This window comes from Anopheles darlingi, chromosome X, assembly GCF_943734745.1.
Source record: "Anopheles darlingi chromosome X, idAnoDarlMG_H_01, whole genome shotgun sequence".
Taxonomy (NCBI): domain Eukaryota; kingdom Metazoa; phylum Arthropoda; class Insecta; order Diptera; family Culicidae; genus Anopheles; species Anopheles darlingi.
The window spans coordinates 905,001-931,777 of NC_064873.1; the positions used below are offsets into that span (position 1 = coordinate 905,001).

Here is a 26,777-nt window from a genome sequence, read left to right on the forward strand (position 1 = left end):
GCCAAAAGCGTGGCAACGAAGCGTATTGAGGAGTCCCGCAATTAAAAACCTGTGACCTTCGATTCGGTGCATCATCCATCAGCACACCAGTGAGCTTTAAAATGGCGGCCATCAACGGACCCTGAATCCTCTGAACAGAGAACAGCACTTCGTGCAGCACTGTGCAAGTGCTGTGCGATCCATGTTTTTACTAATAGCACTTACCGGACAGTCCCTGATGTCGCCCATGTTGCCGGCGTTCCGCAGCAGCTGGCCGAAGGTGATGCTCTGCTGATGCTGCATCGACAGCGAGTTCTGTGACGTCAGCGCCGATGCGGACACGTAGTGGACCATCTAGAAAGGAAGAAGAAAGAAAGAAAGAAAGAGCGGGTAAGTAAGAGAAGAGAGAACCGGAATTAGTATAAAGGAAAGGGTGGCGACTAAAATGTGCGTCCGGCAACCGGCTGCATAGCTCGTTCTCGTTTGCGTTGCGAGAGTTCAGCGACCCGCTGTGCAAGCTTATCTATAGGGGAGGGGCTGTGCGGCTTATCATATCATCAAGACCATCTTTAACTCGACACACAGCCAGTCAGCGAGCCAGCGAGCCGACCCCTAACCTAACTTTTCTGCTGCTGCTGCTGCTGCTGCTGAGGCTGGCTGGCTGGCGTGGAAATGACTTCATTTTCCCCGAGGGGGTGTTTCTGCGCGCGCCTAATTTATGCGTCATGTTAAGAGAGAGGGAGAGACGGGGGCATGCGGTGAGGGGTGAGTGTGGGAATTGGATGGACATTTCCATTGGCGAGAGGGGGGAGAAGAAAAAAAATGCAAAACCTTCCGCTTGGAGTGAAGCGTTACAGTTTTATTTGTCTTGCTCGGCAGAGGCATGGGGGGGTTGCTGAACTCTCGAAGGTGGTAGTGTATCGCAGGGGTGCCCCTTCTGCCATTTAGGAACCATTCTCGCGAAAGAGAACCCACAGAGAGAGAGAGAGAAAGAGAGAAAAAGGGTGCGAAGCGGGTGTGAATCTGAGATTGTGTTTTTTTATTATTTAATCTAGTTCATCATCCTTCCCAGCAGCAGGCAGTGGGGTGGAAGTGGAAGTGGAGTAGTGCGCGACGGCCTATCGTGACCCTGAGGGTGACCGAAGAGGCTCAACAACAACAACAACAAATCGGCAATAAAAAATGTGCGCTGCAACCAGAAGACAGCAAGCAAGACACCTCCTTCCCTTCGGAAAAGCGGGCATTAGCAAATTTTCCCAAGCTCCCTGGCGTGGGGGGGGGGGGGCTCATTAGCCGCCGGGCTCGCTGGCACATGCATGTGGCAGGGGGAGGGGGAGTCACCAGTCAGCAGAGCGGCAGCAGCGTCAATTAAACGTCTGAATTCATTAGCACGCGCATTGGATGGAGTGCGGGGGGTGCGGGGTGGTTGGAAAATTTTGGAAAATTCTGTACAAAAACCCGTTAATTGCTCCCGAGTGGTTGGTTGCTCTCTTGCAAGCGCCACCACCACCAAAAACCACGGGGGGGTGATAGCCACCCCGAAAGATGGTGAGTGGAGGACAGCATTGCAGCAGTGTACTGGTGGCGGCGGAGTAAATCGGGTTGCAAAAAAAAGGTGCCAAAGGGTGCCAAATCGCTGTAGCCTTGCCCTCAAACTCGCACACACACGCACACATAAGGGACACAATGTGGAAGGGATGAATTGGGTCATTTCCCTGCATTGTATGTTCTACTGCTGCTGCTGCTGCTAGGCGACCCCAATCGATCGAACAACTCCCTTCCTCCCCCAGCGGAGCTGTCAACCCCCCTTCACACACATGCGCACCACCACCACCACCACTAGCGCGGCCGGTTGCTGCTGGATGAAGAGAAGAAAAAAAAACGAATCCGAGGTGCGATCGCATTGCATGGCGATGCGACGAGGCAGCAGGAGGGGGGGATTGCCATTACGAATCAGCATAAAAGCGCCGCACCCCCCCACGAGACACCCTTCGCTACGGTATTGCGATCGAACACATACACAGCGAGCGAGACGGTGGACTGTGCTGAGCGGCTTCTATTGGCTTGATGCACGGGGAAGGGAGGGAGGGGGGGGGAGTCTGCGACTGCGAGTGAATGGCCTTACACACACACACACACACATCCCTGATATGAGAATATGCGTTAAGCGCCTTGCGTGCGGATTATGAGTGACTGGAAGAAGCGGTCCTCCCCTTCCTTTGTGAGGGGAATTCCCGATTCCCTGACCTCTGTCGGAGGATAAAAGAGGAGGAGGGGGGTGTGTGTGTGTGGACGATAAGCGACATAACTTCATCATGAGCTCACGAGCACGCCCATTACCGAAGCAGCAGCAGCAGCAACAGAGTAACAGAGGTTTCATCAGAAGACCATTACTGCTGCTGCTGCTGCTGTTGAAGGCTGCTGCAGAGAGGTGAAAGTTGGGTCAGGGGAGAACACCCAAGAGAGAGAGAGAGCGATAGAGAGAGAGAGAGAGAGACAGTACAGTACCTGGGTGAAGGGTAGCTTCTCGGAGTTGGCACCGCACTCGCAGACGCTCTGCTCGACGACGCGCATCGCGAACCGCTGGTGGGCGACGCACTGTGGCGCCTCGCACAGGTCGCCATCGGTCGCGGACAGATGCTGGTGGACGCGGTGCAGCAGCAGCTCGAAGCACTCGGCCGCATCGCCCAGACAGCCGAGCGGGAATCGACGGCCGGCCAGCGGTCCGCTGGCCAGTGCCCGCCGCAACGGCTCCGGACACAGCGCCGGTTCCGAGCTCGTCTGCAGCTGCGAGAACAGCTCCTGTGACACACGAGAAAGAGAGAGAGAAAAAGAGAGAGAGGCATTAATCATCTGAGCGCGCGCGCGATCTCTGGTCTCTGCAACACAGAGTTCGGAGTTCGGAGGGCTGAAGCGGGATGAAGGGCATGGTTAGTAAGGGAGAGGGGAGGGTGTGGGGGGTTGTGGCGACGACGAAGCAGACTGCGGTGCTGTGCCCACGCTGACCACTCGGCAAAACTCACAACGACTGCATCGATGCAGGAGAGGTACTCGTAGCGCTGCTGATGATGTTCGTTCTCGGCCTTCATACGGCTCAGCAGCAGCTCCTGCTGCTCGGCATACTGCTGTTGCTGCTGCTGTTGTTGCAGTAGTTGTTGCTGCTGCTGCTGCTGCTGCTGGTGTGCTGCCCAGTTGTAGTACATACCGGGCATCACAACCATCGCCATCTGACCACCACCACCACCATTAAGCGTCGTATCACAATGTGGCGGTTGCTGTGGTTGCTGTTGCTGTGGTAGCGCAACAGCCCCAGCGGCCGCTCGATGGTGCTTGGGCAGCGTGGCACCAGCTCGGGGCGCTCCGACCGTCGTCGATGCTTCTCGCGGTGCAGCCGCAGAAGCAGGAGATCCGGGAGCGCCTACCGTGGGCGATGGTGACGATGATGAGGAGGAGGATGCTGTTGCTACCGCTGCTGCTACCGCTGCTGTTGCTGCTGCTGTTGCTGCTGCTCCAGCACTCGGTGCTGATCCCGCCGACGTCGACGACGCAGCGGGATCTTTCCTTTTGTAGCGAAATTTGATCATTCTGGCTGTGTGTGTAAGATGTGTCACCAGGTCTGTTCAGCTGTGTGCTTGTTGTTGGCCACCTGGGTTTTGCGTTTTTTTATTTTTGGCTGGAACACGAACGTAACAACGAACGTTGAAATTAGAGGTGAGAAGCGCGCCTACGACTTGACGGAGTGCGGAGTGCGCTGCGCTGTGTTCGGTTCGCACAGAGAGAACGAGAGGTACAGACGACGAGACGGATTGACGGATTGTCCTTCAGCATTCTTCAGCGAGCATTTCGGGAATCCCCCCAGAAACATGAAGCTTTCCCTCACTCTCACACACACACACTCAGGGTGAATCATCAACCTTTAACACACGAGCCCTCACGATTCGACTGACAGACAGACAGCGCCTACAGGCATACAGGAAGTGTTCGAAATTCTTTGCCAGCTGACGTCATCACAATGCTGTGTGCACAATTATCAAAAAAAGAAAAAGGAAACTCGTGCGAAAAAAAGAGGATCCTGCCCATTCGAATGGCCCATTGAAGAGGTAGTGACCTTCTTCACTTCAGCAGCAAACAAGCGAACGGGAAAAAAGGAAGAAGGGCGCATCGGCGAGCGCCTTTTTGAGCGCCGCGACAAAGCGCGTTCAGGCGGTTCGTCGTCACCGGCAGCATTCAAGTCGTTCGATCTTCATCGCATCGCCGTTCGCGGCAATAACCGTTTTGCGGTGGATCCGATGCCGATGAGGATGATGATGATGGGAACGATTAACGAGCGAGCGATTTTAATTTGTCGCTCCAATCGTCGCTGCCGGTTGATTAGCTGGTCCGCTGCCAGCATGCCGGCATGTCTGCTTTGAGCATCCTTCCCCCCCTCACCTCTTCTCAACCGCTCGGCTTCAATCCCTGCGTCATTATTGTGCGCCTTATTCGAATTGGCGGTGAATCGATTGAGCGATCAAAAACCGGCGGCCCCCTCGTAATGCCCCCACCGCGCGGTGGCAGAACACGTTCTCCATTAAAATTACCCTTCTCCCCCCTTTACACCTTTCCCAACCTCCCCATTTTTATTTGTGGGGTAGATTTCATCCCGCCGAATGTCACCATATTTTATCTCTTTATGATAGAGAGCAGCAGCAGCAGCGGATGGCTTTTGATTTTAAATCCCTCCCTTCCCTCGGCTGCACTGGCTGCCTCTCCTCTCCTTTAACTCATAAAAACGCAAACACACACACACACACACACTGGTTTTTAGCATAAAATGTGGAAAGAAGTTGATCTCGATTTCAGCTCCTTCTCTCTCTCTTTCTCTTTCTGTCGTTCGAGAATCGATACCGCGTGGAGCTCGGACGGATGATGACGGCTATTATCGAGCGGCCAATGCACTCGACAAATGTTCAGAGAGAGCGAGAGAGAGACAGAGAGAGAAAGATACAGTGAGCGAGATAGCAAGCAGAAAAGAGGGCGAGAGGCTGGAAAGCTTTTGACACCAAACCAGTCGCCGGTTCGTGCGCGGTTCGCCTCTTCTGCGTCCCCCCGCTGGCTGCTGTTCAAACAGGCCCCCCTCCCCACCCTCCTTCGCTCGGTTGCAGCTTCCGCGCTCTAGTTGCTAATGCATCGCAGCCAGCATCGGCCGCGGCGTCGGTGTCGGCCGGGGACCGATCATCCGTTTGTTCATCATCCGAGCAGGTTTGTCTTTCTCATCACACACCACTGTCACACACACACACACACGCGCGCTCGCGCATGGGCTGGTTTCATGTTTACCTAGACGCGTACGGCGCGCCTTTTTTTAAAAGCGAACTGAAACCGGGGCCCCGGTTTGACTGTTATGTTGACGTCGCATAAAATGGGTAAATAGCGCGAGCGCTCGCGCGCCACACGACGCGACTGCGCGGAGTTTCGCGCACACCTCAGCACAAATGATCGTGCTAGCTAGTGGGGTGATATCAAATTGTTGCTGGCTGGCTGGCTGCCAAAGGCCAGACCAAGGGCCGAAGGGTTACGAGTTCGATTGAAGCTCTCTCTCTCTCTCTGCACGTGTGTGTTGTGGTTGGTTTAAGTAGCCCAACAATTTCCACATAACAATCAACAACAATCTGTGGTTTTCTGTGCGTGTGCGTGTGTGTGTGGTTTTTTGGGGTTGTTTTGGTAAAAAAAAAAACAACAAAGAACGCCCAGAAAAGGGTGTCAAACCGGCAGAAACACACACATAGACACACACACCGAGCAGCGAAGAGCAACATTTGCAAGCTTCATCCCTTTCGGAGCACACCACCCTCTCCCCACGGGGCCCTTTTGATTGAAGTCGCGCGCATAATAAGGTTGGCGCCCGAGGGTTGATTGTTTGCCGTTGCCGCGACACTTGTTGCGGTTGCGGGGGTTGACTCTCGTAGTGGGGGGGTGGTAGGTGATGAGGGTGACACACTTCCTCCTCTTCTTCTGCTGCTGCTGCTGCTTCCCGGGTTTTTTTGTTTTTTTTTTTGCTTCTTCCTAAAGTAAAATTCTACTAACATCATCCGCCGTCTAAGGACCTCCGCTCTCCGTGTGTTTGTACCTCGGGCAACCGAACACCGAACAACAACAAATGCCGCTCATCGCTCATCGTCATCGTATCGTCACAAAACGCTGGCTGTGTATGATGCTACTCACTGGGCACTAGACACTAGATTGGCCGCTGGCGTAGCAGCGGACGCGACCCACACGCCGTCGATCGTCGATCGACGCCGATCGTCACCGTCACCGACGGTACGCGCCGAGCGCTAGTAGCAGACGACATTCACTCGGTCTCGGTCTCGGTCTCGGTGTGTGTGTGTGTAGCACAGCGTGCTGTGGCTCCTTCTTTTTTTTTCGTGTGCAGAAGCTGGGAGCCTGTGAGCCTCCCCCTAACTGTGCCTAGTGTAAACACACTCACACACACACACACACGCGCCGTGTTCTCGATGATTGATCGCTCACACGGCTTCGCGAGATCGATTCAATTCGATTCGCTCGCCGTTCCTTCACACTCATACACACACTTAGAAACTCCCTCTCAATCGGAGGGGTGGAGGTGGTGCCGGAGTAGAGTGTCGCGTCGCCTTTCACCTCACAAGCGCGCGAGACGCGTTTAAAGAGCCCACGGAGCAGTGCCAAACGGCGACCTACTGCTGCTGTTATTGCTGTTGTTGCTGTTGCTGTCGTAGCTGTTGATAGAGGTACAGTCCTGCAGTGTTGTCCCTTTTTCTTTTCTTTGCTCTGCTACCTGCTTCACCTGCCGGTTCATAACACACAACAAACACACACGAACACACACACTCAACAGCAGTTGCTCCTTGCGTGAGGACACACTTGACACTACAGCCGCAGGACACGTTCAGGGCACCAAAAAAAAACCGGAGACAGAGAGCGCACCTCTGCTCCTACAAAGGATGGGCGTGTGTGCCGCACCTTACCCAACTACACTAAAGCTCGCGCTCTTAACAAACACTCACACGCACACCTCACAGAGCGAGCGAGCGAGAAAAAGAGAAATAGAGAAAGAGAGAGAGAGCCTTTCTCGCCGCACTAGGAGCGCGTTTCCCTCGCGTAAGCAACCGTAACCGACCGGCGTGACTAGCTCGAGCGAGCGCGCAACCAGAAGTGAGAGCTTGGCCCGACGGTGGACGGGCCACTTACTCACCTCAGCAAGCAAGCAACACTCACCTCTGGCGCGCGCGCGCGCCATCTTGGCCATCAGAAGAGAAGCGTGAGCTTTTCTGAGTGGCCCACACCCACCACCAGCACCAGCAAAACTCACCACGGACACCCGGACACTGATCACGGACCCCGACGGAGAGGTGAGTGTGTATCCGATCGGTCGCTGGTATAATTTTCCCCTTTACCTGAATGCGATGAAGGTGGGAGGAGGTGGTTGCTGGAGCCCCCCTTTCCCTTTCCCTACCCCTACCCCTCCCCGCTCTACCGCCGGGGTTCGCAGCAAATAAAAGGCAAGGCACAAAACTCGTTTCTCGTTCGAGAGATCAACCCCTCCCTCCACCCCTGAGATGGCGATCGTGGACTCTACGTCTTCTTCGTTCTTCGTCTTCGCGGCCAGGCGCTCCCCTCAAGATTTAGCTTAAGCCACCCGCTGCCCCCCCCCCCCCCCAGCTTACCTGTTACCTGTACACCACCACCCCTTTCGACACGATCGGTTCCAATTCGGGGGGGAGGAGAACGCGGAGGCAAAGTTCACGGAGGAGGCGCACCTCTCTCTCTCGCTCTCATGCTCTCGTGCTCTCGCTCTCTCTCTCTCTACCTTCCTTGTGTACGCCGTAGCCGAGGTCCGCGATTCAATTTCAAAATTTTTCTCTCCATTGCACCCCTTCAAAGCACCCCTCTCCCCTCTTCCTCTCTTACCTCTGGTACCTATTCACGCCGCACAGCGATCGCGAGATGCTGTTGTGAACATTGAGGGGGGGGCAGGTAGAGAGAGAGACAGAGAGAGAGAGGCTTAAAAGCTTGTTGAAAGAGAGAGAGAGGACTACCAGGGGAGAGGGACAAGTGGAGCATGGAGTAAAGCGGAGGAGTCCGAGCGGGAGGGAGGGAGAGCCTTTAAAACATCCTCTCCAGCCTCTCTGCTCCAAACCCCCTCGACGTCGCGCCGTGTGCCTCAGCCGTGTGGCTCACCTTTAGTGCTGATCGTGCATCAAACACCCCCCCCTCCCTGCCCCCCCTTCCTCCACCCATTCCTCCCCCCGGGGGGGGGGGGGGGGGGGGGGGGGGCAATCCGGTTGACCGAAGACTGAGACCCACAGACGGTTCTCGTTCGTTCGTGGTGCTCCGTTCTCCGTTTTCCCCGCTCACGACCCTTCCTTCGCACCCTCCCCCACCCCCCTCTATCCTCCTCTGCTGCTGCTGCTGTTGCTGTTGCTTTGGGATTTCTTCTGCTTCTCCCTTCCCTTCATTAGCGAGAGCGCTGCCGAGCTTGTTTTATTCTCTTCCACCTTCCACTCCATCAACGACGTGTGTGTGTGTGTGTGTGTGTGTGCCCTCTCCCTAGCCTACCCTTTTTCCTTCGCTTGCCGCTCCCCTTCGTACTGATTCGCTTTGTCTGTCCTGGCCTGTCTCCTGTTCTCTGAGTGTTCTTCTCATCTTTCTTCATTCCTTTTCTGCTTTTTCATCATCATCATCATCATTTTCTTCTCTTCTTCTTCTACTTCTTCTTCTTCTCCACATCAAGACGTGCCTTGTGTGGCAAGATCTTGGCCCTGCTTCTTCCTCTCCCTACCCTAGTGCCACTTTTTCACCTTCTTCTCGCATTGCTTCGCTGACGTTTGCTGCTTTTGCTGCGTTTCTTTTAGCCCTTCGGACCACACCGCACCACCACCCCTCTCTATCGCATGCGCTACCTGTTTCACCGTTTTATTTTCCACCTTCCACCCTTACCTGTCCGTGTGTCCGTCCACCCAAGATCGGAGCTTCGATCCCTTCGAGGAAGAACACACAGAGACAAGCAGAAGAAGTAGAAGAGGAAAAAACATCAGAAACGCTCCAGGGGACCTCTAGGTGTGTGTGTGTGTATCGCTTATATTCAAAAAACGAGATTTGTGGCTGTAGTTGAGCCACCATTGTACGATGTACGTGACACTCCCTGGATGACGCAGACGATCCACGATCCACGATGACGATGACGATGATGACGGTAAATGGGTCCGCGAGCCAAAGAAAGAATAGTCCCCCCCCCCCCTCCCGTTTCGATACATAAGCGTTCGTTGTTGTACATAGCTTAAGAGCGAACCGAGCGAGCGATCGAGAGATCGGACCCCGGGGGTTTACGAAGTGGACCAGCAACGGACGCAGCCGTTTGCGAGAGCGTCGAACCAGTCCGGACCGTCGTTGCTGCCACATAAGAGTGTTGCTGCTGCTTCGTCTGAGCGGCAGCGCACGCAGCCTCCTCGAAACTCGAAATCCCGTACGCCCGCCATAATCTCACCATAAACTCACCACTCTTTGTGCAGCGCAAAAACTTTGTGGCGGCAAAACGAAAAAACGAAAGAAAAGACAAGAAAAAAAAGGTACACAACACCGTCCACCATTTTGCCATTTGCGCTGAGGTGCGAGATTTATGCCAATGGACCTTCGTCCACCCCTGCCACCCACCCTATTCTTGGTTTGTCAGTTTTATAGCTACGAATAGGTTAGCCACTGATCGATTGCTCGCTCGCTCGCTTCGCTCACCGTTGTGTGCGAAGGTGTACGTGCGTTCACATTTTGCATTAGGCATTATTCCCCTTCCCCGCCCCAAGTAGTAGTTGTTGTCCTTGGAACACACACAACACACGAGCACGGAAACACGAGCACGAGCACGAGAATCCTTCGAGCTCCGTGTGCTGCTGAAGATGATGATGATGATGATGCGCATCGTGCTGTTGTCTGCCTACGTGTGTGTGTGTGTGTGTATGTGTGATGATGGTAGTCGGCGGCGGCGGCGACTAATTGCGCCTTGGCGCACGCACGCGCCTCTGCGTCCTCTGCAAACACAGTATAGTACGTGCGCAATGTCCCGTGATTTGTGTGGCTCTCTCCTCACTCTCACACACACACACACACACACACACAGAAAGGCAGACGTCTGAGCCTTTTTGTCCGGACGGACGGAGCGGTTCACCACGATATGGATGCCGGACCGGAGTCATTTGCTCTCTAGACACATTAGAGAGAAAGATGCCAAGAAGCAGACAAAGAAGAAGAAGAAGAAGAAGAAGAAGAAGAAGAAGAAGAAGACGAAACACCGTACGGGGACATTCGGTGATCCTCCGGGGTCCCTAGACCCAGTCTTCTTCCTCCTTCTTAACAGGAAACGGCAGCAGAAATGGAGCTTCGAAGCCGTTCGTCGCTTAGCGTCCAAGTCGTCAGCGTTTGCTATCCTCTCTCTCTCTCTATGGTGCGTCGTAGCGTGTCAAGGATGAAGATGATGGCTGGCTGGCTGGCTGGCTGGCTGGCTGGTTGGCTTCTAGCATCGAAGGTCACCAGCGCCATGCATGCAGCCATGAAAGCATTATTAAAACCACAAAGTAACAGGTAAACACACAACACTTTCGTTGGTGTACAGAGGAAAAAATTTACGTCCGGCCTCCTCAGAGACCGGAAATCGCAACAAACACTACCCCTGTTACGCGGGCGCCTGCGAAGGTCCCAAATTAAAACCCTCAATCAACCCTTGTGGAACAATAATCAATCCTGGAATTTTTGCTACCTACCTAGAGTGTTGGACAAAACTTGACAACCAGACACCGAACAGGTAAACGCTGCTGATGCTGACGTCATCGGATTGGATCGAAGGATATGTACGATGTACTGCAAACCCCTGTCGGTATCACTCCCTATACCTGGCTGGCTGGCTGGCTGGCTGGCCGGCTAGTCATGCCATTTGGTATTCATCGTCACGAGTTTCCTCCCTGGATGCACGGTCCCTGGAGGCGACTGGCACGTCTCGCGTGATCGCGCCAGGTAGGGTAAGGTATCCTCGCCTTTTCTGCTCGCATGATTCGCGATTCGAGCAGTCCTACTCGAATGGTGTGCTTCATACTTGAAGCACAATCGAGTTTTGGGGTGCTGCGTGTGTGTGTGTCCGTGTCCGGGGTTGGATTAGAGGATTCCTGGACCCTAGGCCAGATGTCCTTGCGCCATAATAGCAGAGCGTCAACGTATCATATCCGGCACTGCCCGCCAGGAGTGATCGGATATCAGCGGGAATACCACGGGATGACAACGAGTATCAAGACGATCCCCGAGAAGCCAGCCTAGTGTGCTGCTGCTGATGGTAGGCCAGCAGCTGGTTGGCGAACCGATCGGACAACGAGCTCAACGACAAAGAGCGGGGTGCTGGGGTGCATTCCTGCTCGTCTTCCTGCTCGCGGGCTTCGTCGGTCGGGGCGCATTACTATTCCTCGATTGTCGCCAGCTAGCTCTTGATACCTACCCTTCCACCCACCCCGTCGCCCCGTACCTCGTGGCTTGGCTCGTGGCTCGTGTTACATCGCGCTCTCCACACACCCGCGCAATCGAATACCGAGCCAGCCAGCGGGAGCTACGAACAACACCCAACGGAATGTACAACACATACATACAGGTGTCCGTCCGGCTATACAGCAACAGCAGGGTTGTATGGGGGGTTGTCAATGTGAGCATTAACATTGATGTGAGCTCGAGCAGGAGGGGGTGGTAGTGGGTTACAAGGCACACACACACACACACATCCGTTTCAGATCGGACCAAAGAGGGGACCATTTGCGCCCTAGCGTCTTATCTTGTGTTAATAATAGCTGAAAACGCTATTTGCGGGATGCTTGCTCTTAGCTTGATCAGTAAACATGTGCACACACACACATGTACATACTGAAGCCTGCGACCTGCGACAGATTGCAGCCGCCTGGAGTCTGGTGGCGGCAACCGAGGTAGCGGAGGTGTTCGCTTCAATTTAATTCTTCCCCAGGGTTCAGAGTCCAGTGTCCCAGCAAATGCGCCCGCACACATCCTGTGTGTGTGTGCGCTTTACGTGCCGTGTACGTGCGTGTGTACGTGTGTGTGGTGCGTAAGTGTTTGTTTGCGCAATGGTGATGCCCGTAAGATCTTAATGCGTCTTCCAAAACTGCGATTTCGCCCCCCCAAACCCATCTCTCGCATTCGCATTCTCTCGGACCTTTCTGGCTTGGAAGGCTGCTTCGTCCTTTTTTTCACCTTTGCTTCTCTCTGTCTCTCTCTTTCTCTCTCTCTCCTTCTCACAGTCTCTCGTGTTTCTGCACGGATTGAGCGAATTGGCGAGCTGTAAAGCGTTTCAAGGCTCGAAGGGCTCTTTCTTGGCGTTTTTTGCGTTCTTTGCAAAGCACCGGGCCCCGGGACCTGGACCCTTGGAACGAGAGAGAGAGAGAGAGAGAGAGAGAGACAGAGAGAGAGAGAGACCGACGTTAGACGCGTGAACTTTCCGTTCGACGGACGGTCTCTGGAGCAAACAACAAAATAGAAAGCCAGCAAACCGTCAGCAGCAATAGTAGCTGCATTCTCCACAAACACACACACACACACACACACACACGCAGATGAAGGCCCGAAAAACAGCATAAAAAGCTTAGCGGTCCCGATCGAACTCCCCCCACTTTTTCCTCCCCCATTTCCCGGCCCCGTCCGTCCGTCCGGTCGCTGATCGGTGCTGGCATTTTCGAACATTCGGCTGACGGGGCCGCGCAACGAAAGCGAAAAGATTAGAAGGGGAAATGGGGAGAGGGGAGGACCCAGAGATTGTGGCAGAAAACCATGTGGCCGATGCTGCTGCTGCTCGGTTCGAACGTTTACGGCGTCGTTTTCAGTGAGCGAAGCGAGGGTTCAAAGGGAAGCAAGCAACGAAGGGGGTGGGGGGGGGGTGGCTAAGATTAAATGGCTGACTTTACACTTTGGGCCCGTTTGGGGCCGGGAGAGCGCCCACGGTGGTGTGCGTGTGTACGAGCAACATCATCAACAGCAGCGATCGCGGATCGAATACGCCTACCGGTATGCAATTTTGATCGCTGCTCGATTCTGCTGCTGACATAGATCTACTCGATTCTAACGGACCCTAGCTGCCTGAGAAGGAGCCGCCGGTAAAAAAAACTTCACTACACAATTCGGTTGGTGCGTTCTTCGGTTTTAAACGCATGATGCGCTCGCTGCTTGTGAAAGAGTGAAAAGGGGGGAGGGTCGAGTGAGGTAGCGTAGGCTCCGGGCGAACCACAACAAACGCCCGGGCGTGATGACGACTGTCGAAAATGACGCCTCTCTCCGTTCCTCTCCGTTTCTCTCGCTCCACGACTGCTGACCGATGCGTCCATTATCTACTTCTACGGCAAAGGAGGTGGGAAAATGGGCGATTTTCACAGCACCAGTGTGTGTGTGTGAGTGTGTGTCTTGCGTAATGTGGGTTAGCAGGTATTGGGCGCCGAATCGAAATGGTTTTTTCCGTTTTCCACTCCTACACCTCCACCTTCTTCACTCGAAAGAAATGTGTTCGCGGGCGGTTTTTCTTTCTCTTCGACGTCGTTCACACGCACGCACGCACGCACGCAGCTCTCCATTTGTACTCCAAGTGCAGTGCATCAAACTTTCACACCTACTTCCGTGGCTGGTCGCTGGCACACCGCTTGTGCAGCTCGACGTGAGATTGATCTGCTTGTCCGCCAATCGCGCGCGCGCCTCTTCGAATGCTGCATGTTAGTGGTTTGGGTTTTCGAGGAAAGGGGAAATATTCTAGGATTCTTCTCAGGAATGGGGGGGTTTTAGAGAAAGAGAGAGAGAGAGAGATAGTGACGGCACTTACCTTGAGCGCGCAGAAGATGCAATCCTGTCCGCCACAGTCGTGGCTCTGTAGCTGCCGAAAGGAGCGTCGGAAAGCATCCAGATGCCAGAGCACCTGTTGATTGGTTGATGGGTTGGTTGGGTTGATTGGTTTCGTTGATTGGGCACGACGACATCGAGAGCGAGACAGCGAGAGAGGACATGGAATAGAAAGAAAAAAAGAAAGACAAGCATTGGTTAGTATCATGATCTGTTTGATAAATCCCTAGTGTAGTGAATCATCGATGATCTACACACACGCACACGCTCAGGACACACTCTCTCTCTCTCTCTCTATCTCTCTCTCTGCTGTTGTTGTTGTTGTTGCTCGCTCGCAGTAGCAACAGCAGCAGAAGAGCGGTTAGCGAGCGCTGCGTGCTTCCATCTCTAGCGCCCATGTGCGCATCTGTGCTCTTGCAAATCCTTTCACCCTTTCAACTCCCTCATCCCCCTCTCCCGGAAAGTGTACCCCTCCTTTGTGAACGCGCGCGCGCAGATCTGTTTTTTTTTTTCGTTTTGTTGTTTTGCGTGAGATTCGCGCAGATTCGATGCCATATGCCGCATCGCAGCGCAGAGGGGCACAGATGGCCCCCCCACACACACACGCACACACACCTTCTTTCCCCTTCGTCCTACTTCCGGTTCGAGGTTTTTTTTTGTTGTTTTTGCTCCACGCGCATATGCTCCAGTTTCTAGACTACAGCTCGCGGTGCTCGTGCAGCACTGCGTTGTCATACAGTGCCTGCCTTCCTCCCTTCTTCCTTCCTCGACGCTTTTGTCGTCCCATATCCCACCGTACTTCCCCCCATCCGTCGCCCTCTTCTCTTACTGTCGACTGCTGAGAGCAAAACGGAGAGGAGTACATATTGTGGAGCGGAGCGATTGTGTGTCTGTGTGTGTGTGTCGAGATTGCAGGTGCCGGCAGCCATCAGCAAGTTGCCATCTTCACCTGTAGCACACTCTCTTCCCATAAACCCTCCCCCCCTTCACCCCCTGCCATTTTACCTTGCACGTTTGAAAGAACGCTCCGATGGGATTGTGAACCGCTGGCGGCGGTTCGTGCAGCAGCATCATCATCGTGCTGCTGCTGCTGTTGCTGTTGCTGGTGCCGTTACCCCCACTACCACCACTGCTGCTGCTGCTGCTACCGTCCACTGTAAGCTCCGCGTTTCGCACACTGCGCTCTAGTGGGTGGTGAGCATACATGTTCACTGTTGTTGACGTTGTTTGTTGCACGATAAAATTCATTTAAAAGACCAAAAAAACCCCTCGCAAACCAAGTGCTCGAAAATGGCAGCGAAATAGGGGTTTGGCTCTCTCTCTCGGTTGATTGTTTTGTTGTTGATGATGATGATGATTGACGAGCAGCGCGTCTGATAGTGCTTTGCTATCAGATCAGACCGGGCACCGCCCCGTCTGGTTCGGTTGTGTGTTGCAGGAAAACCGCTGCACATCGGCTCCACAGGCACCAGGACCCCCGCGACACCGGCGGTGAACCATCTTCTTGTCCGCGAGATGAGTCAGAACGTCCGTGCGACCGAATGCTCCGTGGGTCCCTTTTTGTATTTTTGTTTTTTTGTTTTTGAGACACGCAGGTGCCCACCCCCCGGACAGCGCTTCGATTTCGTTTCGTTCCGGAAGGATGACTCCGTGCACACTCCCTTCCTCCCTTCTTCTTCTTCTTCTCCTTCTTTTTTCTTGGTCTTCTTTTGCTGCAGCCCTTGTCCCTTTCGTTCTTCTGCTGCGATGTTCCGAAGCGACCGAGGTACGAGGCAGGTAGATGCGTCGCTTGATACAGTCACTTGCCCTTTTGCCTCATCCCCTAGCGCGCGCGCCCCTAGCCTTCCAAAACTTTATGTTCATGCACCGCTGCACCGCACACCTTTTCCCGTTTCCGTCTCTTTGACGCACGTTTCTGGCGCGACGACGGCGACGATACGCTTGCTGACTCTTCACTTCAAGTGCAGTGCACGCACACACACACACGCACGCACGCAAGTCAGTAACAAAGGTAGAACCGTTCGCATCGAGGACCTGCAGCAACCATATATACAGATATACGGGCTGCACTAATCGCGATGGCGATGGCACCTGCCAGAGAACAGATCTGGCGAGCAGCTGGATTGCCTACCGTTAGGCGCTATCCAGCGACAAGCTCCCTAACTCGCTTTCGCTCTCTCGATCACGAGTTTGCGCTGCTGCGGTAAGTTTCCGATGAGATGAAATGATCTTTGCCTTCTTCATCTCTTGCTTCTTCTGCTCCCTGCTTTATGTTCGCCCAACGAGGTCACCACACGGCACGGCCACAACATAACAGCACAATACATACACGCGCACACGCACACACACAAAACACGTACGAAATAAGAGAGAGAGAGCGTGCGATCGTACGAACGAGCTCTCAAAGCTCTCAAAGAGACGACCGATAAAACGAAGGACGCACGCGCGCACGTCTTAAGATGCTGTCGGCCACCTCGGTACTGAAGCCGGTGCGATCGGGCACGCCGGTCCGAACCCCTGGCCGAATGCGCCCCGATCGGACAGCCAGCTATAGCCAGCATACCAACTAGCAGCAGCAGCAGCATCGTCGTGATCGTTAGCTCTCTCTCTCTTGCTCTTTCGCTCGCTCGCCCACTGTCTTAAAGCGAAGAAGTAGGACTTAGAGAAATGTGCGAGGGTGGGAAGCGCGGGGGGTTTAAAGTGAAGCCTGAGCTAAACCTGAACCAGCAGCATACGACTGCTACGAGCATACGATGTAATGTGGCCTCCGCTCCGAGCGTATAAGCACGCAGCCCAAAAAGCCCGTGCCACAGCATAGCGGGCCCCAACACACACACACATCAGGTGTGAGAGAGAGAGAGATGGAGAGGTTGAATAGCGAGAGGTGAAGGCGAAAAAGAATGACCAACGCGCGCACCGCACCGCGCGGTTCGTCTCTTGGTGGGCCGTTGATGTCTTTCGTTTCGTTAGCCAGTTCGGGCGGGCTGCTTGGCTTGGCGTCGCTAGCTAGCGTGTGCCCTTTCGCGGGGGGGGGGGGGGGTTCTCTTCTTCTACTTCTCTTCCTCTTCTTCGCCCTTTGCTTCCTCTTCGCTTTATGGTTCGCTTTAAAGCTCCAATCTGCGCGCGGTTGTACGGTGGCCGCGGATGCTTTCAGACTTAGCCTGCAGCAGCATCCCCTTTGCTGCAGCCCTTTTGCAAACGGTAGAAGAAGAGTTGAAGGACCGCCAAGGAGCAAAAGACAAAGGACCTCGCAACGCAACGCAAGATGCAGAGATGGCAAAGGCAAGTCTCCCCCAAAAAAAAAGCACTGCCCAAGAAACAGATGGCCGTGTGTATGGTTTTCAGGCAGAGAGAGAGAGAGCCCAGGAGGAGCGAAAGAGAGAAATAGGGAGAAGGGAGAAAAATCAAAACATAAGCCAACAACAGCACAACAAAAAAACCCGCTTGTTCTTTCGCTTGCCACGCACAGCATCATCCACATCGTGCACACGTGAAGTGAGGGGGAAACAAGGCAGAGAGAGAGAGAGCGAGAGAGAGAAAAAAAGAGAAAAAAGGGAGGAAAGATGGGTCTTAAATCGCGGTATAAAATCCAAAAGCTCCTAAAGGCTAGCTGCTAAAGCTTCCAAACCCCGTCCCCCATAGACTCAATGCTTAGACCACGGATTTAAATGCCCAAATGCCATGCCGGGGGGCACTCCGGGCAGTTTCCGGGGTTTTCCCTCCCCGGGGAAAATTCGGAAAATCCTCTCTCTCTTCGGTCTCGCGATCGACAGCACAGGGGGTGAAAGTTCGGAGGGAGTAGGAGATTCCCCCCCGTCCCTGGTCGCCTCCACAGCAGGCGTTACGATCGAAAGCATTGTTCGGCGACCGATCAGCGTTTTTGTGGCGTTTTTTCGATTTAGTAGCAGTCGGCGATTGCTACATAGTTTATGCGGGGGAAGGGGGACCGCCTTCTGCTGTTGTTGTTGCTGCTGCTGCTGCTGCTGCGTAGGAAACTTCCCTCTGTGCTCTGGTCGAGCAACAGCAACAGCAACAGCAACAGCAACAGCAGCAGCAGCAGCAGCAGCCGAGAGTTGGCGCGGGGGTGGCAGCGAGTGACCGCAAGCCAAGGGGTCAATCAACACACACACACATGCAGAATTGGTGCTGCTGGTTTGCCGCAATGCCGAACTAACGAACGAACGAACAAACGAAGAAGAAGACAAAGTGGACGACGATGACGACGACGACGCCGTGGCAGCATAAATGGTGTATGGTGTTGGGGAGAGGGGGGATGCGAGCGAGTGGGCCGCTAGGTGGGTTAGCTGATCTCGCGCGCACACACAAACAACCACACATAGACAGCAGTAGCAGCAGCAGATAGATACGTTCTAATCGTGGAATAAAAACAGATAGAAACAGCCTCTCTCTCTCTCTCTCTCTCTCTCTCTTTCTTGCTTTCTCGCTCTCTATCTCTATTTCTCCGCTAAGCACGCACGTAGGGAAACCCTTTTAAAGCCTTTTAAATTGGATAGTGTGATGGTGGCTGGCGTTGAGCTGGCTAGTTTCCCTGGCCCCCGTGCGGTCAGCAAAAGAAACAGAGAGCACATGAGAGAGAGAGCGCGAGAAGGGGTAGATGGAGAGATAAAATAGCGAGTCCGAGGCTCGCGCGCGCGACTTGGCACGACGCGTAGCCGCGTAGAACAGTTTTGTGAAAGAAGAAGGAAGAGAACAAGAAAAACGAGACGTTGTCGAGACGTTGGTTTGCCTCCCGGCGGTCGATCGGTCGGTCCAACACTGTTTTTGGACACTGTGTGTGCTCTCCGGTGATGGTGCATGGCCTCTCAACTCCTTCCCTATTTAAGAACCCTCCTACCCTCTGCCTCTTAGCTCTCAAAAAAAAGCAGCAAAAAAAACAACCGACAACGATAGCAGCAACGCGGCAATAAGCGACGAACCCCCTGCTTTACGGCCCGGCCCTCTAGCTGAGGCGGTTACGAAGAGTGTGACGCCGCTCTCTGTCTCTCTCTCTCTCTTCCTCTCTCATAAACTATCTATGTAACATTTGCGTATGGATGTAACCATTGCCGCTGCCGCTTCTGCCGCTGCGCTTTCGCACCGCGCAAAGATCATTGTTTGTTTACTCTCTCTCTGCCCACTTCTGGCCCAACAACACAAACACACAGACACACACACACGCGCTTAGCACGCGTCTGGTTTATGTTCTGCAGTAACGGCGCGAAGATCGCGAAGCAGCACGCGCGGCCGTAAAGCTGGGGCGCGACTGTTGGGTTGGTTGCCAAAAGGGTGGCTGGGAGGGGGGGGGGGGGGGGGTTCAGTTAACGAGGGGATGAACTGGGGATGCAAATTGTAAATGCTGGAAGCAATGTGCAGTGTGTGCGTTACTCTCTTTCTCTCTTTCGCTCTCTCTGTCTTCTCGCTGATGCTGCTGCTGCTGATGCGGATGCAAAAACGCAGACCCGCAGATGGAACCGGGTCGCGTACTGCGCAACGCCTTACACCTTGCTCCTTCCCTCCACTCCCCCGCCACCCCAAGATATGGGTGCACGCTTCACACGCTCCAGAAGAAGGGAACCTCATCCTCTGCACGACACCATTTTCAGTTTTGCGCTACTCCAGGTGTCAACAGGAGTGAGCGGAGGGGGGTGAGGGGGATGAAGAGAAGGGGCAGGAGTGTATTGTTGTCGGTTCGATAAGGGGAGGGGACGTGCTGAGTTTTTGGGGCGCGTTTTTTTTTTGTTTTGTTTTGTTACACGTTTTTTTACCAACTACCTCCTCACCTTCTGGCTCTGGCGCCACCATTCCACCCCTCCCCACTGCCTGCGATTCGCGACGCGAAGCGCGATGCGGAAAAGCGGATATTAGGCGGCCACCGAATTCGTCACACCACCCACGGGGACGTGAGTGGAGGAAAGGGTGAGCGAGCGGGGGAGAGCGGGAAAAAACGGCGGGAAAAAGCGCGGGGAAAACAACACGAGAAAAGTAAGTGGTGCAACTGGGGATGTGGCAAAGGCGGCGGCTATACAACAACACCTGTCGCGCTGATCACGCTGGTTACGCTGGCACGGGAGGGGGAGAGAGAGAGAGAGAGAGACACACACACACACACACACACACACACATGCGGAGGGCCATCAAAAATCGAAATGGATCAAACTACGGCAGGCAAGTTTGCCAAGAACGCTCTCAAGAACGAGGGCTGTAGAAGGGGGAGGGGCTGCGGTCGAGGGCGCTTGTCGGATTTAATAGAGTTACTCGCCCTGCGGCCTCCGGTGCTGCGGACGACGACGAACAGCTGCCAGAAGGGACGACAGGGACGATGGCACAGATGGCGTCGTATTGTTGCTGCTGCGTGTTGTTGATCGGAGGAGGAGGAGGAGGAGAAGGAGGCTGTGTGTGTGTGTGAGTGCCAGAGCTCAGAGGAGGAGGATCCCTTGGAGCCACCCCTTCCCCCCTTGGGGGTTTGGTGGTCAGCAGCATGCCCAAACTCCAGCGCGCGTGCGCTCTGCTGTGCTCTAAGGGGCAGGGTGACGGGTGAGACGAGGAAGGGAGAGGAGGGCGTAGTGTGCGTAGCGTGGCGTGGAGTATTAATATTCTTATTCTCCTTTTCCTCCACCTTCTTCTCCTTCTGCTCGAAACGACCGAAACGAAACGAGAGAAGACGCACACACGCACACACGCACACACTGGCGATCGTGAGGGCTCGTTCTCAAAGTCCTAGGCGACGAGGGAGGGGGAGGGCTTGGGGATACGAAGTGGTAGGGGATGTAACACGAAAAACAGAAAAGAAAATAAAACTGGTTTAACCTGTAGAAACATCGATGGAGACAGAAAGACAGCTAAACAGAAAAAGGGAGAGAGAGAGAGAGAGAGAGAGAGAGAGAGAGAGAGAAAGAACTTTGCTTTACATGGCGTGCCCGGTACAACCGCCGCTGACGCCGAATGCTGCTGCTGATGATGACGATGATGGTCAAGCAGTGAAGCAGTTTTATGTGCCTACCTCCCACCCACCCTCTGCTCGTCCCCTTTTTCGTCTCCCATACGCGCGTTCTGGCTTCTTCCAAATCACCTTCATTGGGCATCGCGCGTAGAATTCTCGAAAAATGGCGCGACGACGCCGATGATGACGATGATGATGATGAGTGGCCCCCGCACGAATGGCACGTGTTGTGTGGTGGCGGCAGCGGCGGTGGTGGTGATTTGGTTTGGTTTGGCTTGTTTTGTGCCTAAAAGGATCCACAAACCATACACCCAGAGCAGTCCTAGGAACCGGACAGCGTTCAACCTTCTCCACCAGAGAGAGACAAAAAAAAACCATCAAAATGGATTTTATGATCGACAACCGATCGGGGAGGACTAATCCTGTGTGGTGGAACCTGTTTTCCCCCTCAGGCTAAAATCCATAATTTATGGCGCCCCGAAATGTGGTGATAATGGAGTGTTGGGATGCTGGCAGTGTATGTGTGTGTGTGCGTGTCTGTGTGTTTATGGCACGCGGTGGCGCCGAAAACTAATTCTGCGTATAGCACACCGCTGCAATGGTGGTTCTGCTGGCGCTGAATGTTGATGATGAGGAGATGACGGACCGGTTCGTCACTTGCTTTCCCAGCAAGTCTTTTGAATCGTCGCGATAAACTTGTGCGATGAAACACGGTGAGAACCGTTCTTTCGGCAGCGCATTAATAGACTGGCGACGGCATACACCGCAAAAAGTGGTCATTTCATCCCTTTCTTCAGGTAGCTGCTGCCGGCAACGGATGCAACAGGTACCAAAAAACCCAACGATCAGCGTGTGGGAGTGATCGTAGTAATGGGTGGGTTTTTGGGAAATCCTGGCACAACAGGTACAAACCACGCCCGGGGTACCGGGGGCACGTACCGCACCGTACGGCACGTCCGTACGTCGCGAGGAAATTTTGCTGCATTCCCGATCCCTTCAAACAGAGGATCCTTTTAACAGATGCCATGTGCCAGGATGTGGAGGGTTGGAAATGCAAATCAACCCTCGCCGGGAGGGTGGCGAGAGCGTGAGAAACACACGTTTTCCTTGCGGAAAATACCAGCTGTAAATACCGTAAAACCCGCTGTTTGCTTATGCGATGGGAATGTATCGAGCAAATTGAAGTTTTTATCGTCACATGTCACATTGACTGTTTTTGGTATGGACACCTGTTTATGGGTTGGCTTCGGTATTTTTATTAATCATGTAAAGTATTTTTTTAATCATGTAAAGTGTCGTTTTTTGAGGCAACATCGAAAAATGCATCACTTTTTCAACTTCAAAAATCTGCCAAAAATCGAAAAATGGGAATTTTAACAAAAACTCGACGGGGCTACCTGGGCAAACTCATAATCTAACAAAAGAGTATTCATTTGTATATTTCTGACCCAGTACGTGGCTACGATGGGCACCGCAAAAAGTACATTTTTGCAGACATTTTGCCTTTCTAGTTTGGATGCCATGAACGTAGTTTTCAATAAATCTTCCCCAAAAACAGAACCAAATATTCTTGAAAAGTTGTAGTTAATATGAGATTATTTTGAAAAATTTAAGTTGACTAGTTGCTGCACTAAAAATCCTCAAAAATCCTCAAGTCTTTTTTAAACCGAAATAACCAAAGCCCTCCCTTATGGGAAACTAACCTCACGCATTAACAACAACAACAGCAGCAGCAGTAGAACAGCATCACCAGCGATCACCATTCTCGATAGAACTCGATAGAAATTTTCGACGCAAAACGCAATACTTCTTCGTTTTTTTGCACCACAGTTTGTTGCGCGATAAAGCAAAGACGGTAATGTGTTTGATGAACTCTTCTTCTATACAAAATGTGCGTGTGTGTGTGGCGTCGTGCACAACGGAAACCTGCATCCTGTCGGACGTATAAAACGCGACCCCGACCAGTAATTACGCACAAGTCGCCTTTGCACAAGGAAGACGATCGCGTTCGTCAATCCGTCATCCGACCAACGGTGGTGACAGGCACCGTACCCGTCTCAGTGGTGGTGAATGGAGGGAAAGGGGCATCGATGTTGGTGCTGGGTGGCTGGCTGGCTAGCGGAAAGGGCTCGCTGATTACCGATGATAATTAATCGCGAGGGAATGATGCAGTGAAGTGTGCATGTGATGTGCAGAGAGAGAAAGAACACTCAGCCTATCGATCAGCCATCAGATCGATACCGGTTTGCTGTGCCAAAGGGGAGGGGGAGGGGACCCTCCTAGGGAGGAGGCAAAGGGGGCGGGGGGCGGCAAGACATAGATCCGTTTCCTGTTCTGGTCAGTCAGAGGCCAACACGAAAAAAAAAACAAGATACTGACAGCTTGCGAGCCAGCCGAGAGAATGAGGGAGAGAGAGAAAAAGAGAGAGAGGAAGAGTGGGATGGGGATGGGGATAGGGGATAGGGGATGAAAGATGCGTAACGGTGCATTACACGACGACGACGACGACGACGACAACGTTCCGGTTCCGTCGTTGAGATGGCGCGAGTCCTCCAGGTGCGTCTGCACCGCACGTGCCTTACCCCAGCATTCCCCTCCCCCTTCCCCATGCGCGGCTTGTTCCTGTGTGTCCCCTTGCCATCCCTTCCCCCCCCCCCCTCCTCCCCTTTCCGAGGCGATTGGCAATAATTGTAGGGGCACTGCTGGCTGCCGGAAGAACAGCATCAGGTGCGTTGTGTCGTGTGCACTGCTATTTTCTCTCTCTCTCTCTCTCTCTCTCTCTCTCTCTCTCTCTCTCTCTCTCTCTCTCTCTCTCTCTTTCCCTCTCTCGCGACCGCGCGAGCTCTTGCTCTTGGGAGGACGATTGATAAACGCGACCCCCTCGTGGCGTGGCGGCGATGTATGCATTGATGTGCGATTGTGCTGCGAATGGTGTGCCGGCACACACACACACGCATGGCCGAAAAGCGGTCAAGAGAAAGCAAATTCGTGGTTCCGGCGTCGCCGATCTCGAGCAGAACAGCATCTCGAGCCACCGAGTGAGGAGTGACAAGAGCCACTGAGAAGGAAGTAGGAAGCAGATGCAAGAAGAGAGGCGGAGAGGGGAACACAGTGGACAGCAAATTGAGGCAAACGCACGCCCGCCAATTCCAATAAATCAGCTCCGAAATGAGAGGCGCGCGCCCGCCATGATCGTCGGTAAATGAGTAGCAATTACGAGATTTCTCTCCAATGCTCTTCAATCCCCCCCTCTTCCAACCACTCTTCATCCCCTTCTCCTTCTTCCACACCCCCACCGCCCTCCCCCTCCCCCCCCCCCTCATTCGACGAAATTAAATTGACTTTTTAATGACCGATTCAAGAGAGACAGAGAGAGAGAAAAAAAAGAATACTGGATGCTGGATGCTGGATGGGCATTTTTTATTCCGCAATAGTGGTAGCCCCGTGTAGCAAGTTCTACGTTTACACACACACGCGCACAAGGCACCGAGTATCGTTGGCTGGTTAGAGGGCGAAGATTTAATTAAAAATAACGCACGAAGATCGGTGCGGTGCGAGCCTCATCGATTGATTGATTATCCCGATGGCAAGCAGATGGTTAAAAAGCGCGCGAGGAGGGGTATACATTTACCCCCACCACAAACGGACGCAGCACAGTATACTAGTCGACGTCTTGTCGACGACAAATGGCAAGCGACGACGTCTTCCTGGGCTCGCAATCAGCGCCACCATTCATAGAGAAAGAGCAGTTGTGGAGTGGAATGTGAATACAAAAGACTTCAATGCTAGGTTTCACCCCACGGGGTGGTTGAGATGTTTGCTGCTGCTGCTGCTGCTGATCGCAGCTTCGGGTGTACAGCAACCAATTCCAATCGAATAATGTCAATGAGTGTCTCGCGCAACAGAGTGTCGAACACAACGAACGTATAGTTCGCACCATTTGTCTCTCTCTCTCTCTCTCTTTATCCCTCTCTAAATGAAGTTAAACAAAAATCCCGAAACCACCAAATGAAGCACGGTCGAGTGGAGGAAGCACTTGAAACACGAAAGACTTCAAGGGCCCGAGCAACGACAAACTTCTCGCCAACCCGAGACGCACTGAAATGGATCGTGTTGTTGAAGGGAAGAAGGAGAAGGTTGGAGTTGGAGGCTGAGGGCATCCTCTAGCCTTCGCCCGGCCTCGCGTTTGTGCCTCGCGTTGCTCCTCGTGCTCGGGCTGGTTTGCAACAAAGAGACCGCGACCCGTTTGTGGCGTAAATGGTTCAAACACACACACACACACACACACGCACACACACATGAGCGCGGCGTGAGTGGTACGCAGGCTTTGTGCGGTTTGTATTTCGCACCATCGTCTACTTCGCAACTCGGCTTACTCCCTTCTACCTCATCACACTCCGTTTGTCCGGAGCACAACGCATAGAGGCGCGCGCGTGCGCGAGCACAAAGCACAGAAAAAGAAGAAGAATAAGAAGAAGTAGAGGGAGGAGAAGAGGAAGAAGAAGAAGAAGCAAACTATGAAGCAGAAGAAGGAAATATCTCTAGATGACGCAGCGTACACGCGACCCGCGCAAAGCTCGCGGCACGCGCCACACGTCGCCACGAAAGACACACTCACACACACACACACAAACAAGCCAAAGGGATAAAGGAGCACACAGCCTGAGCAGCTTCAAGGCTTTTTTTAATATTTTTGTACAACGCGTCGTCGCCGACCGACAGCAGCAGGGATCGCGACGCCATCGCCAGGCGGCGGCGGCGCCAAGGATCGACTCTCGTCTCTCGCGCGATTAGTAGAATGTAAAATACCGGAATGATGGCGATGGCGAAACGGCGCGGCGCGGCGTCGCGACCATAAGCCACGAGGAGAGTGCCGGACTCGCCCTTCCCTCCCTCCCTCCCCTCAATGAGCGGGGCTCATATGAATCATGATTTAGCCGCATTAAGGCCCGCATTTAGACCGACGGAGTAGCCACGTTCGCTTCCTGGTTGCGGCGACGGTGGCGACGGTGGCGACAAAACGGCGACCACTAGCCCCACCCAAGGGAGAGAAGGGGGTTCTGTTGATCACGAAGCATTAGCATTAGCAACCGAGAGAATCAATCAAGCCACGGCAGGAGCCTGATGTGTGGCTTACTTGTGCAGGCGAGGCAGAAAATCTCGACATTAAAACAAAGTAGGAACCACAACCCACCTCACCAGTGGATGAAGGAAATGGGGTGGAGAGAAGGAGACACAGCCCGTTAGCAGCAGTAGGAGAAGCACCAGGAGACGAGGAGTTGTGCGCCATTTGGCTCGACTAGAACAAAGACCAACAACTGCTGCTGCTGCTGCTGCTGCTACTGCTACTTGTTGAGGATGATCTCAACAAACTCGCGAAACACTCACACACGTAGCGTGACGTGGCATAAAGTATGATTTATGTGATTGATGGAACGCTGGAGACATGTGCTGGTGTTGTTTCTTTCTAACGTTCGCGCGTTCAACACTCAACACGCAAACTACAAGGATTACTCCTGGAGGAGGACAACTCCATATAAACTATCTAGCTGGTAGGTTATTGATTTGCATTTATTTTGTTTTTGTATATTTTCTTGGTTGGAGTTGGAAAGATATTGAGTTTTGAATAATTGCGCTCCAAATTGAAAAGTTGGAAAAAAAACAAAAAATCAACAGAGCTGGCGATGAACTTATAGTCACAACACAAGAAGATAGATTTGTATATCTTTAAACCAATCTAGCAGGCCATTATGATGGGCAGTAAAATCGAATCAAACACATGAATCGTAAAAAATGAGCCGTTTTTTTTGGGGGGTTTTGTTTGCTCAGAAATTGAATCGCTTCTTTTATTTATCAACAGCAGCAGAACAAGAAAAAGCATTCTCTGCTTGTGCTGTGCATGCTGCTGCTGCTGCTGCTGCTGCTGGTGTTGCACATACACGACGACACGACATTGGAGCGTGGCTCAGAGACGACGGCG

At 53.3% G+C, this 26,777-nt stretch overlaps 1 protein-coding gene across 3 annotated transcripts in view; it reads right to left on the bottom strand.

The window, feature by feature from the left end:
- LOC125949137 (uncharacterized) overlaps positions 1-26,777 on the bottom strand; it is a 55,477-nt gene that overhangs the window by 8,654 nt on the left and 20,046 nt on the right. Inside the window, exons 1-4 of one of the 3 annotated variants that reach the window (XM_049675907.1) lie at positions 14,863-15,097; positions 13,841-13,933; positions 2,488-2,781; positions 205-333 (exon numbers count right to left, since the gene is read on the bottom strand). In XM_049675907.1, the coding sequence (XP_049531864.1) occupies positions 205-333; positions 2,488-2,781; positions 13,841-13,933; positions 14,863-15,063 (717 nt within the window). In that variant the 5' untranslated portion in view covers positions 15,064-15,097. Of the gene's footprint in view, positions 1-204; positions 334-2,487; positions 2,782-3,002; positions 3,593-13,840; positions 13,934-14,862; positions 15,098-26,777 lie in introns of those variants that run through there. The other 2 variants (XM_049675899.1, XM_049675891.1) reach the window with 2 other exon arrangements.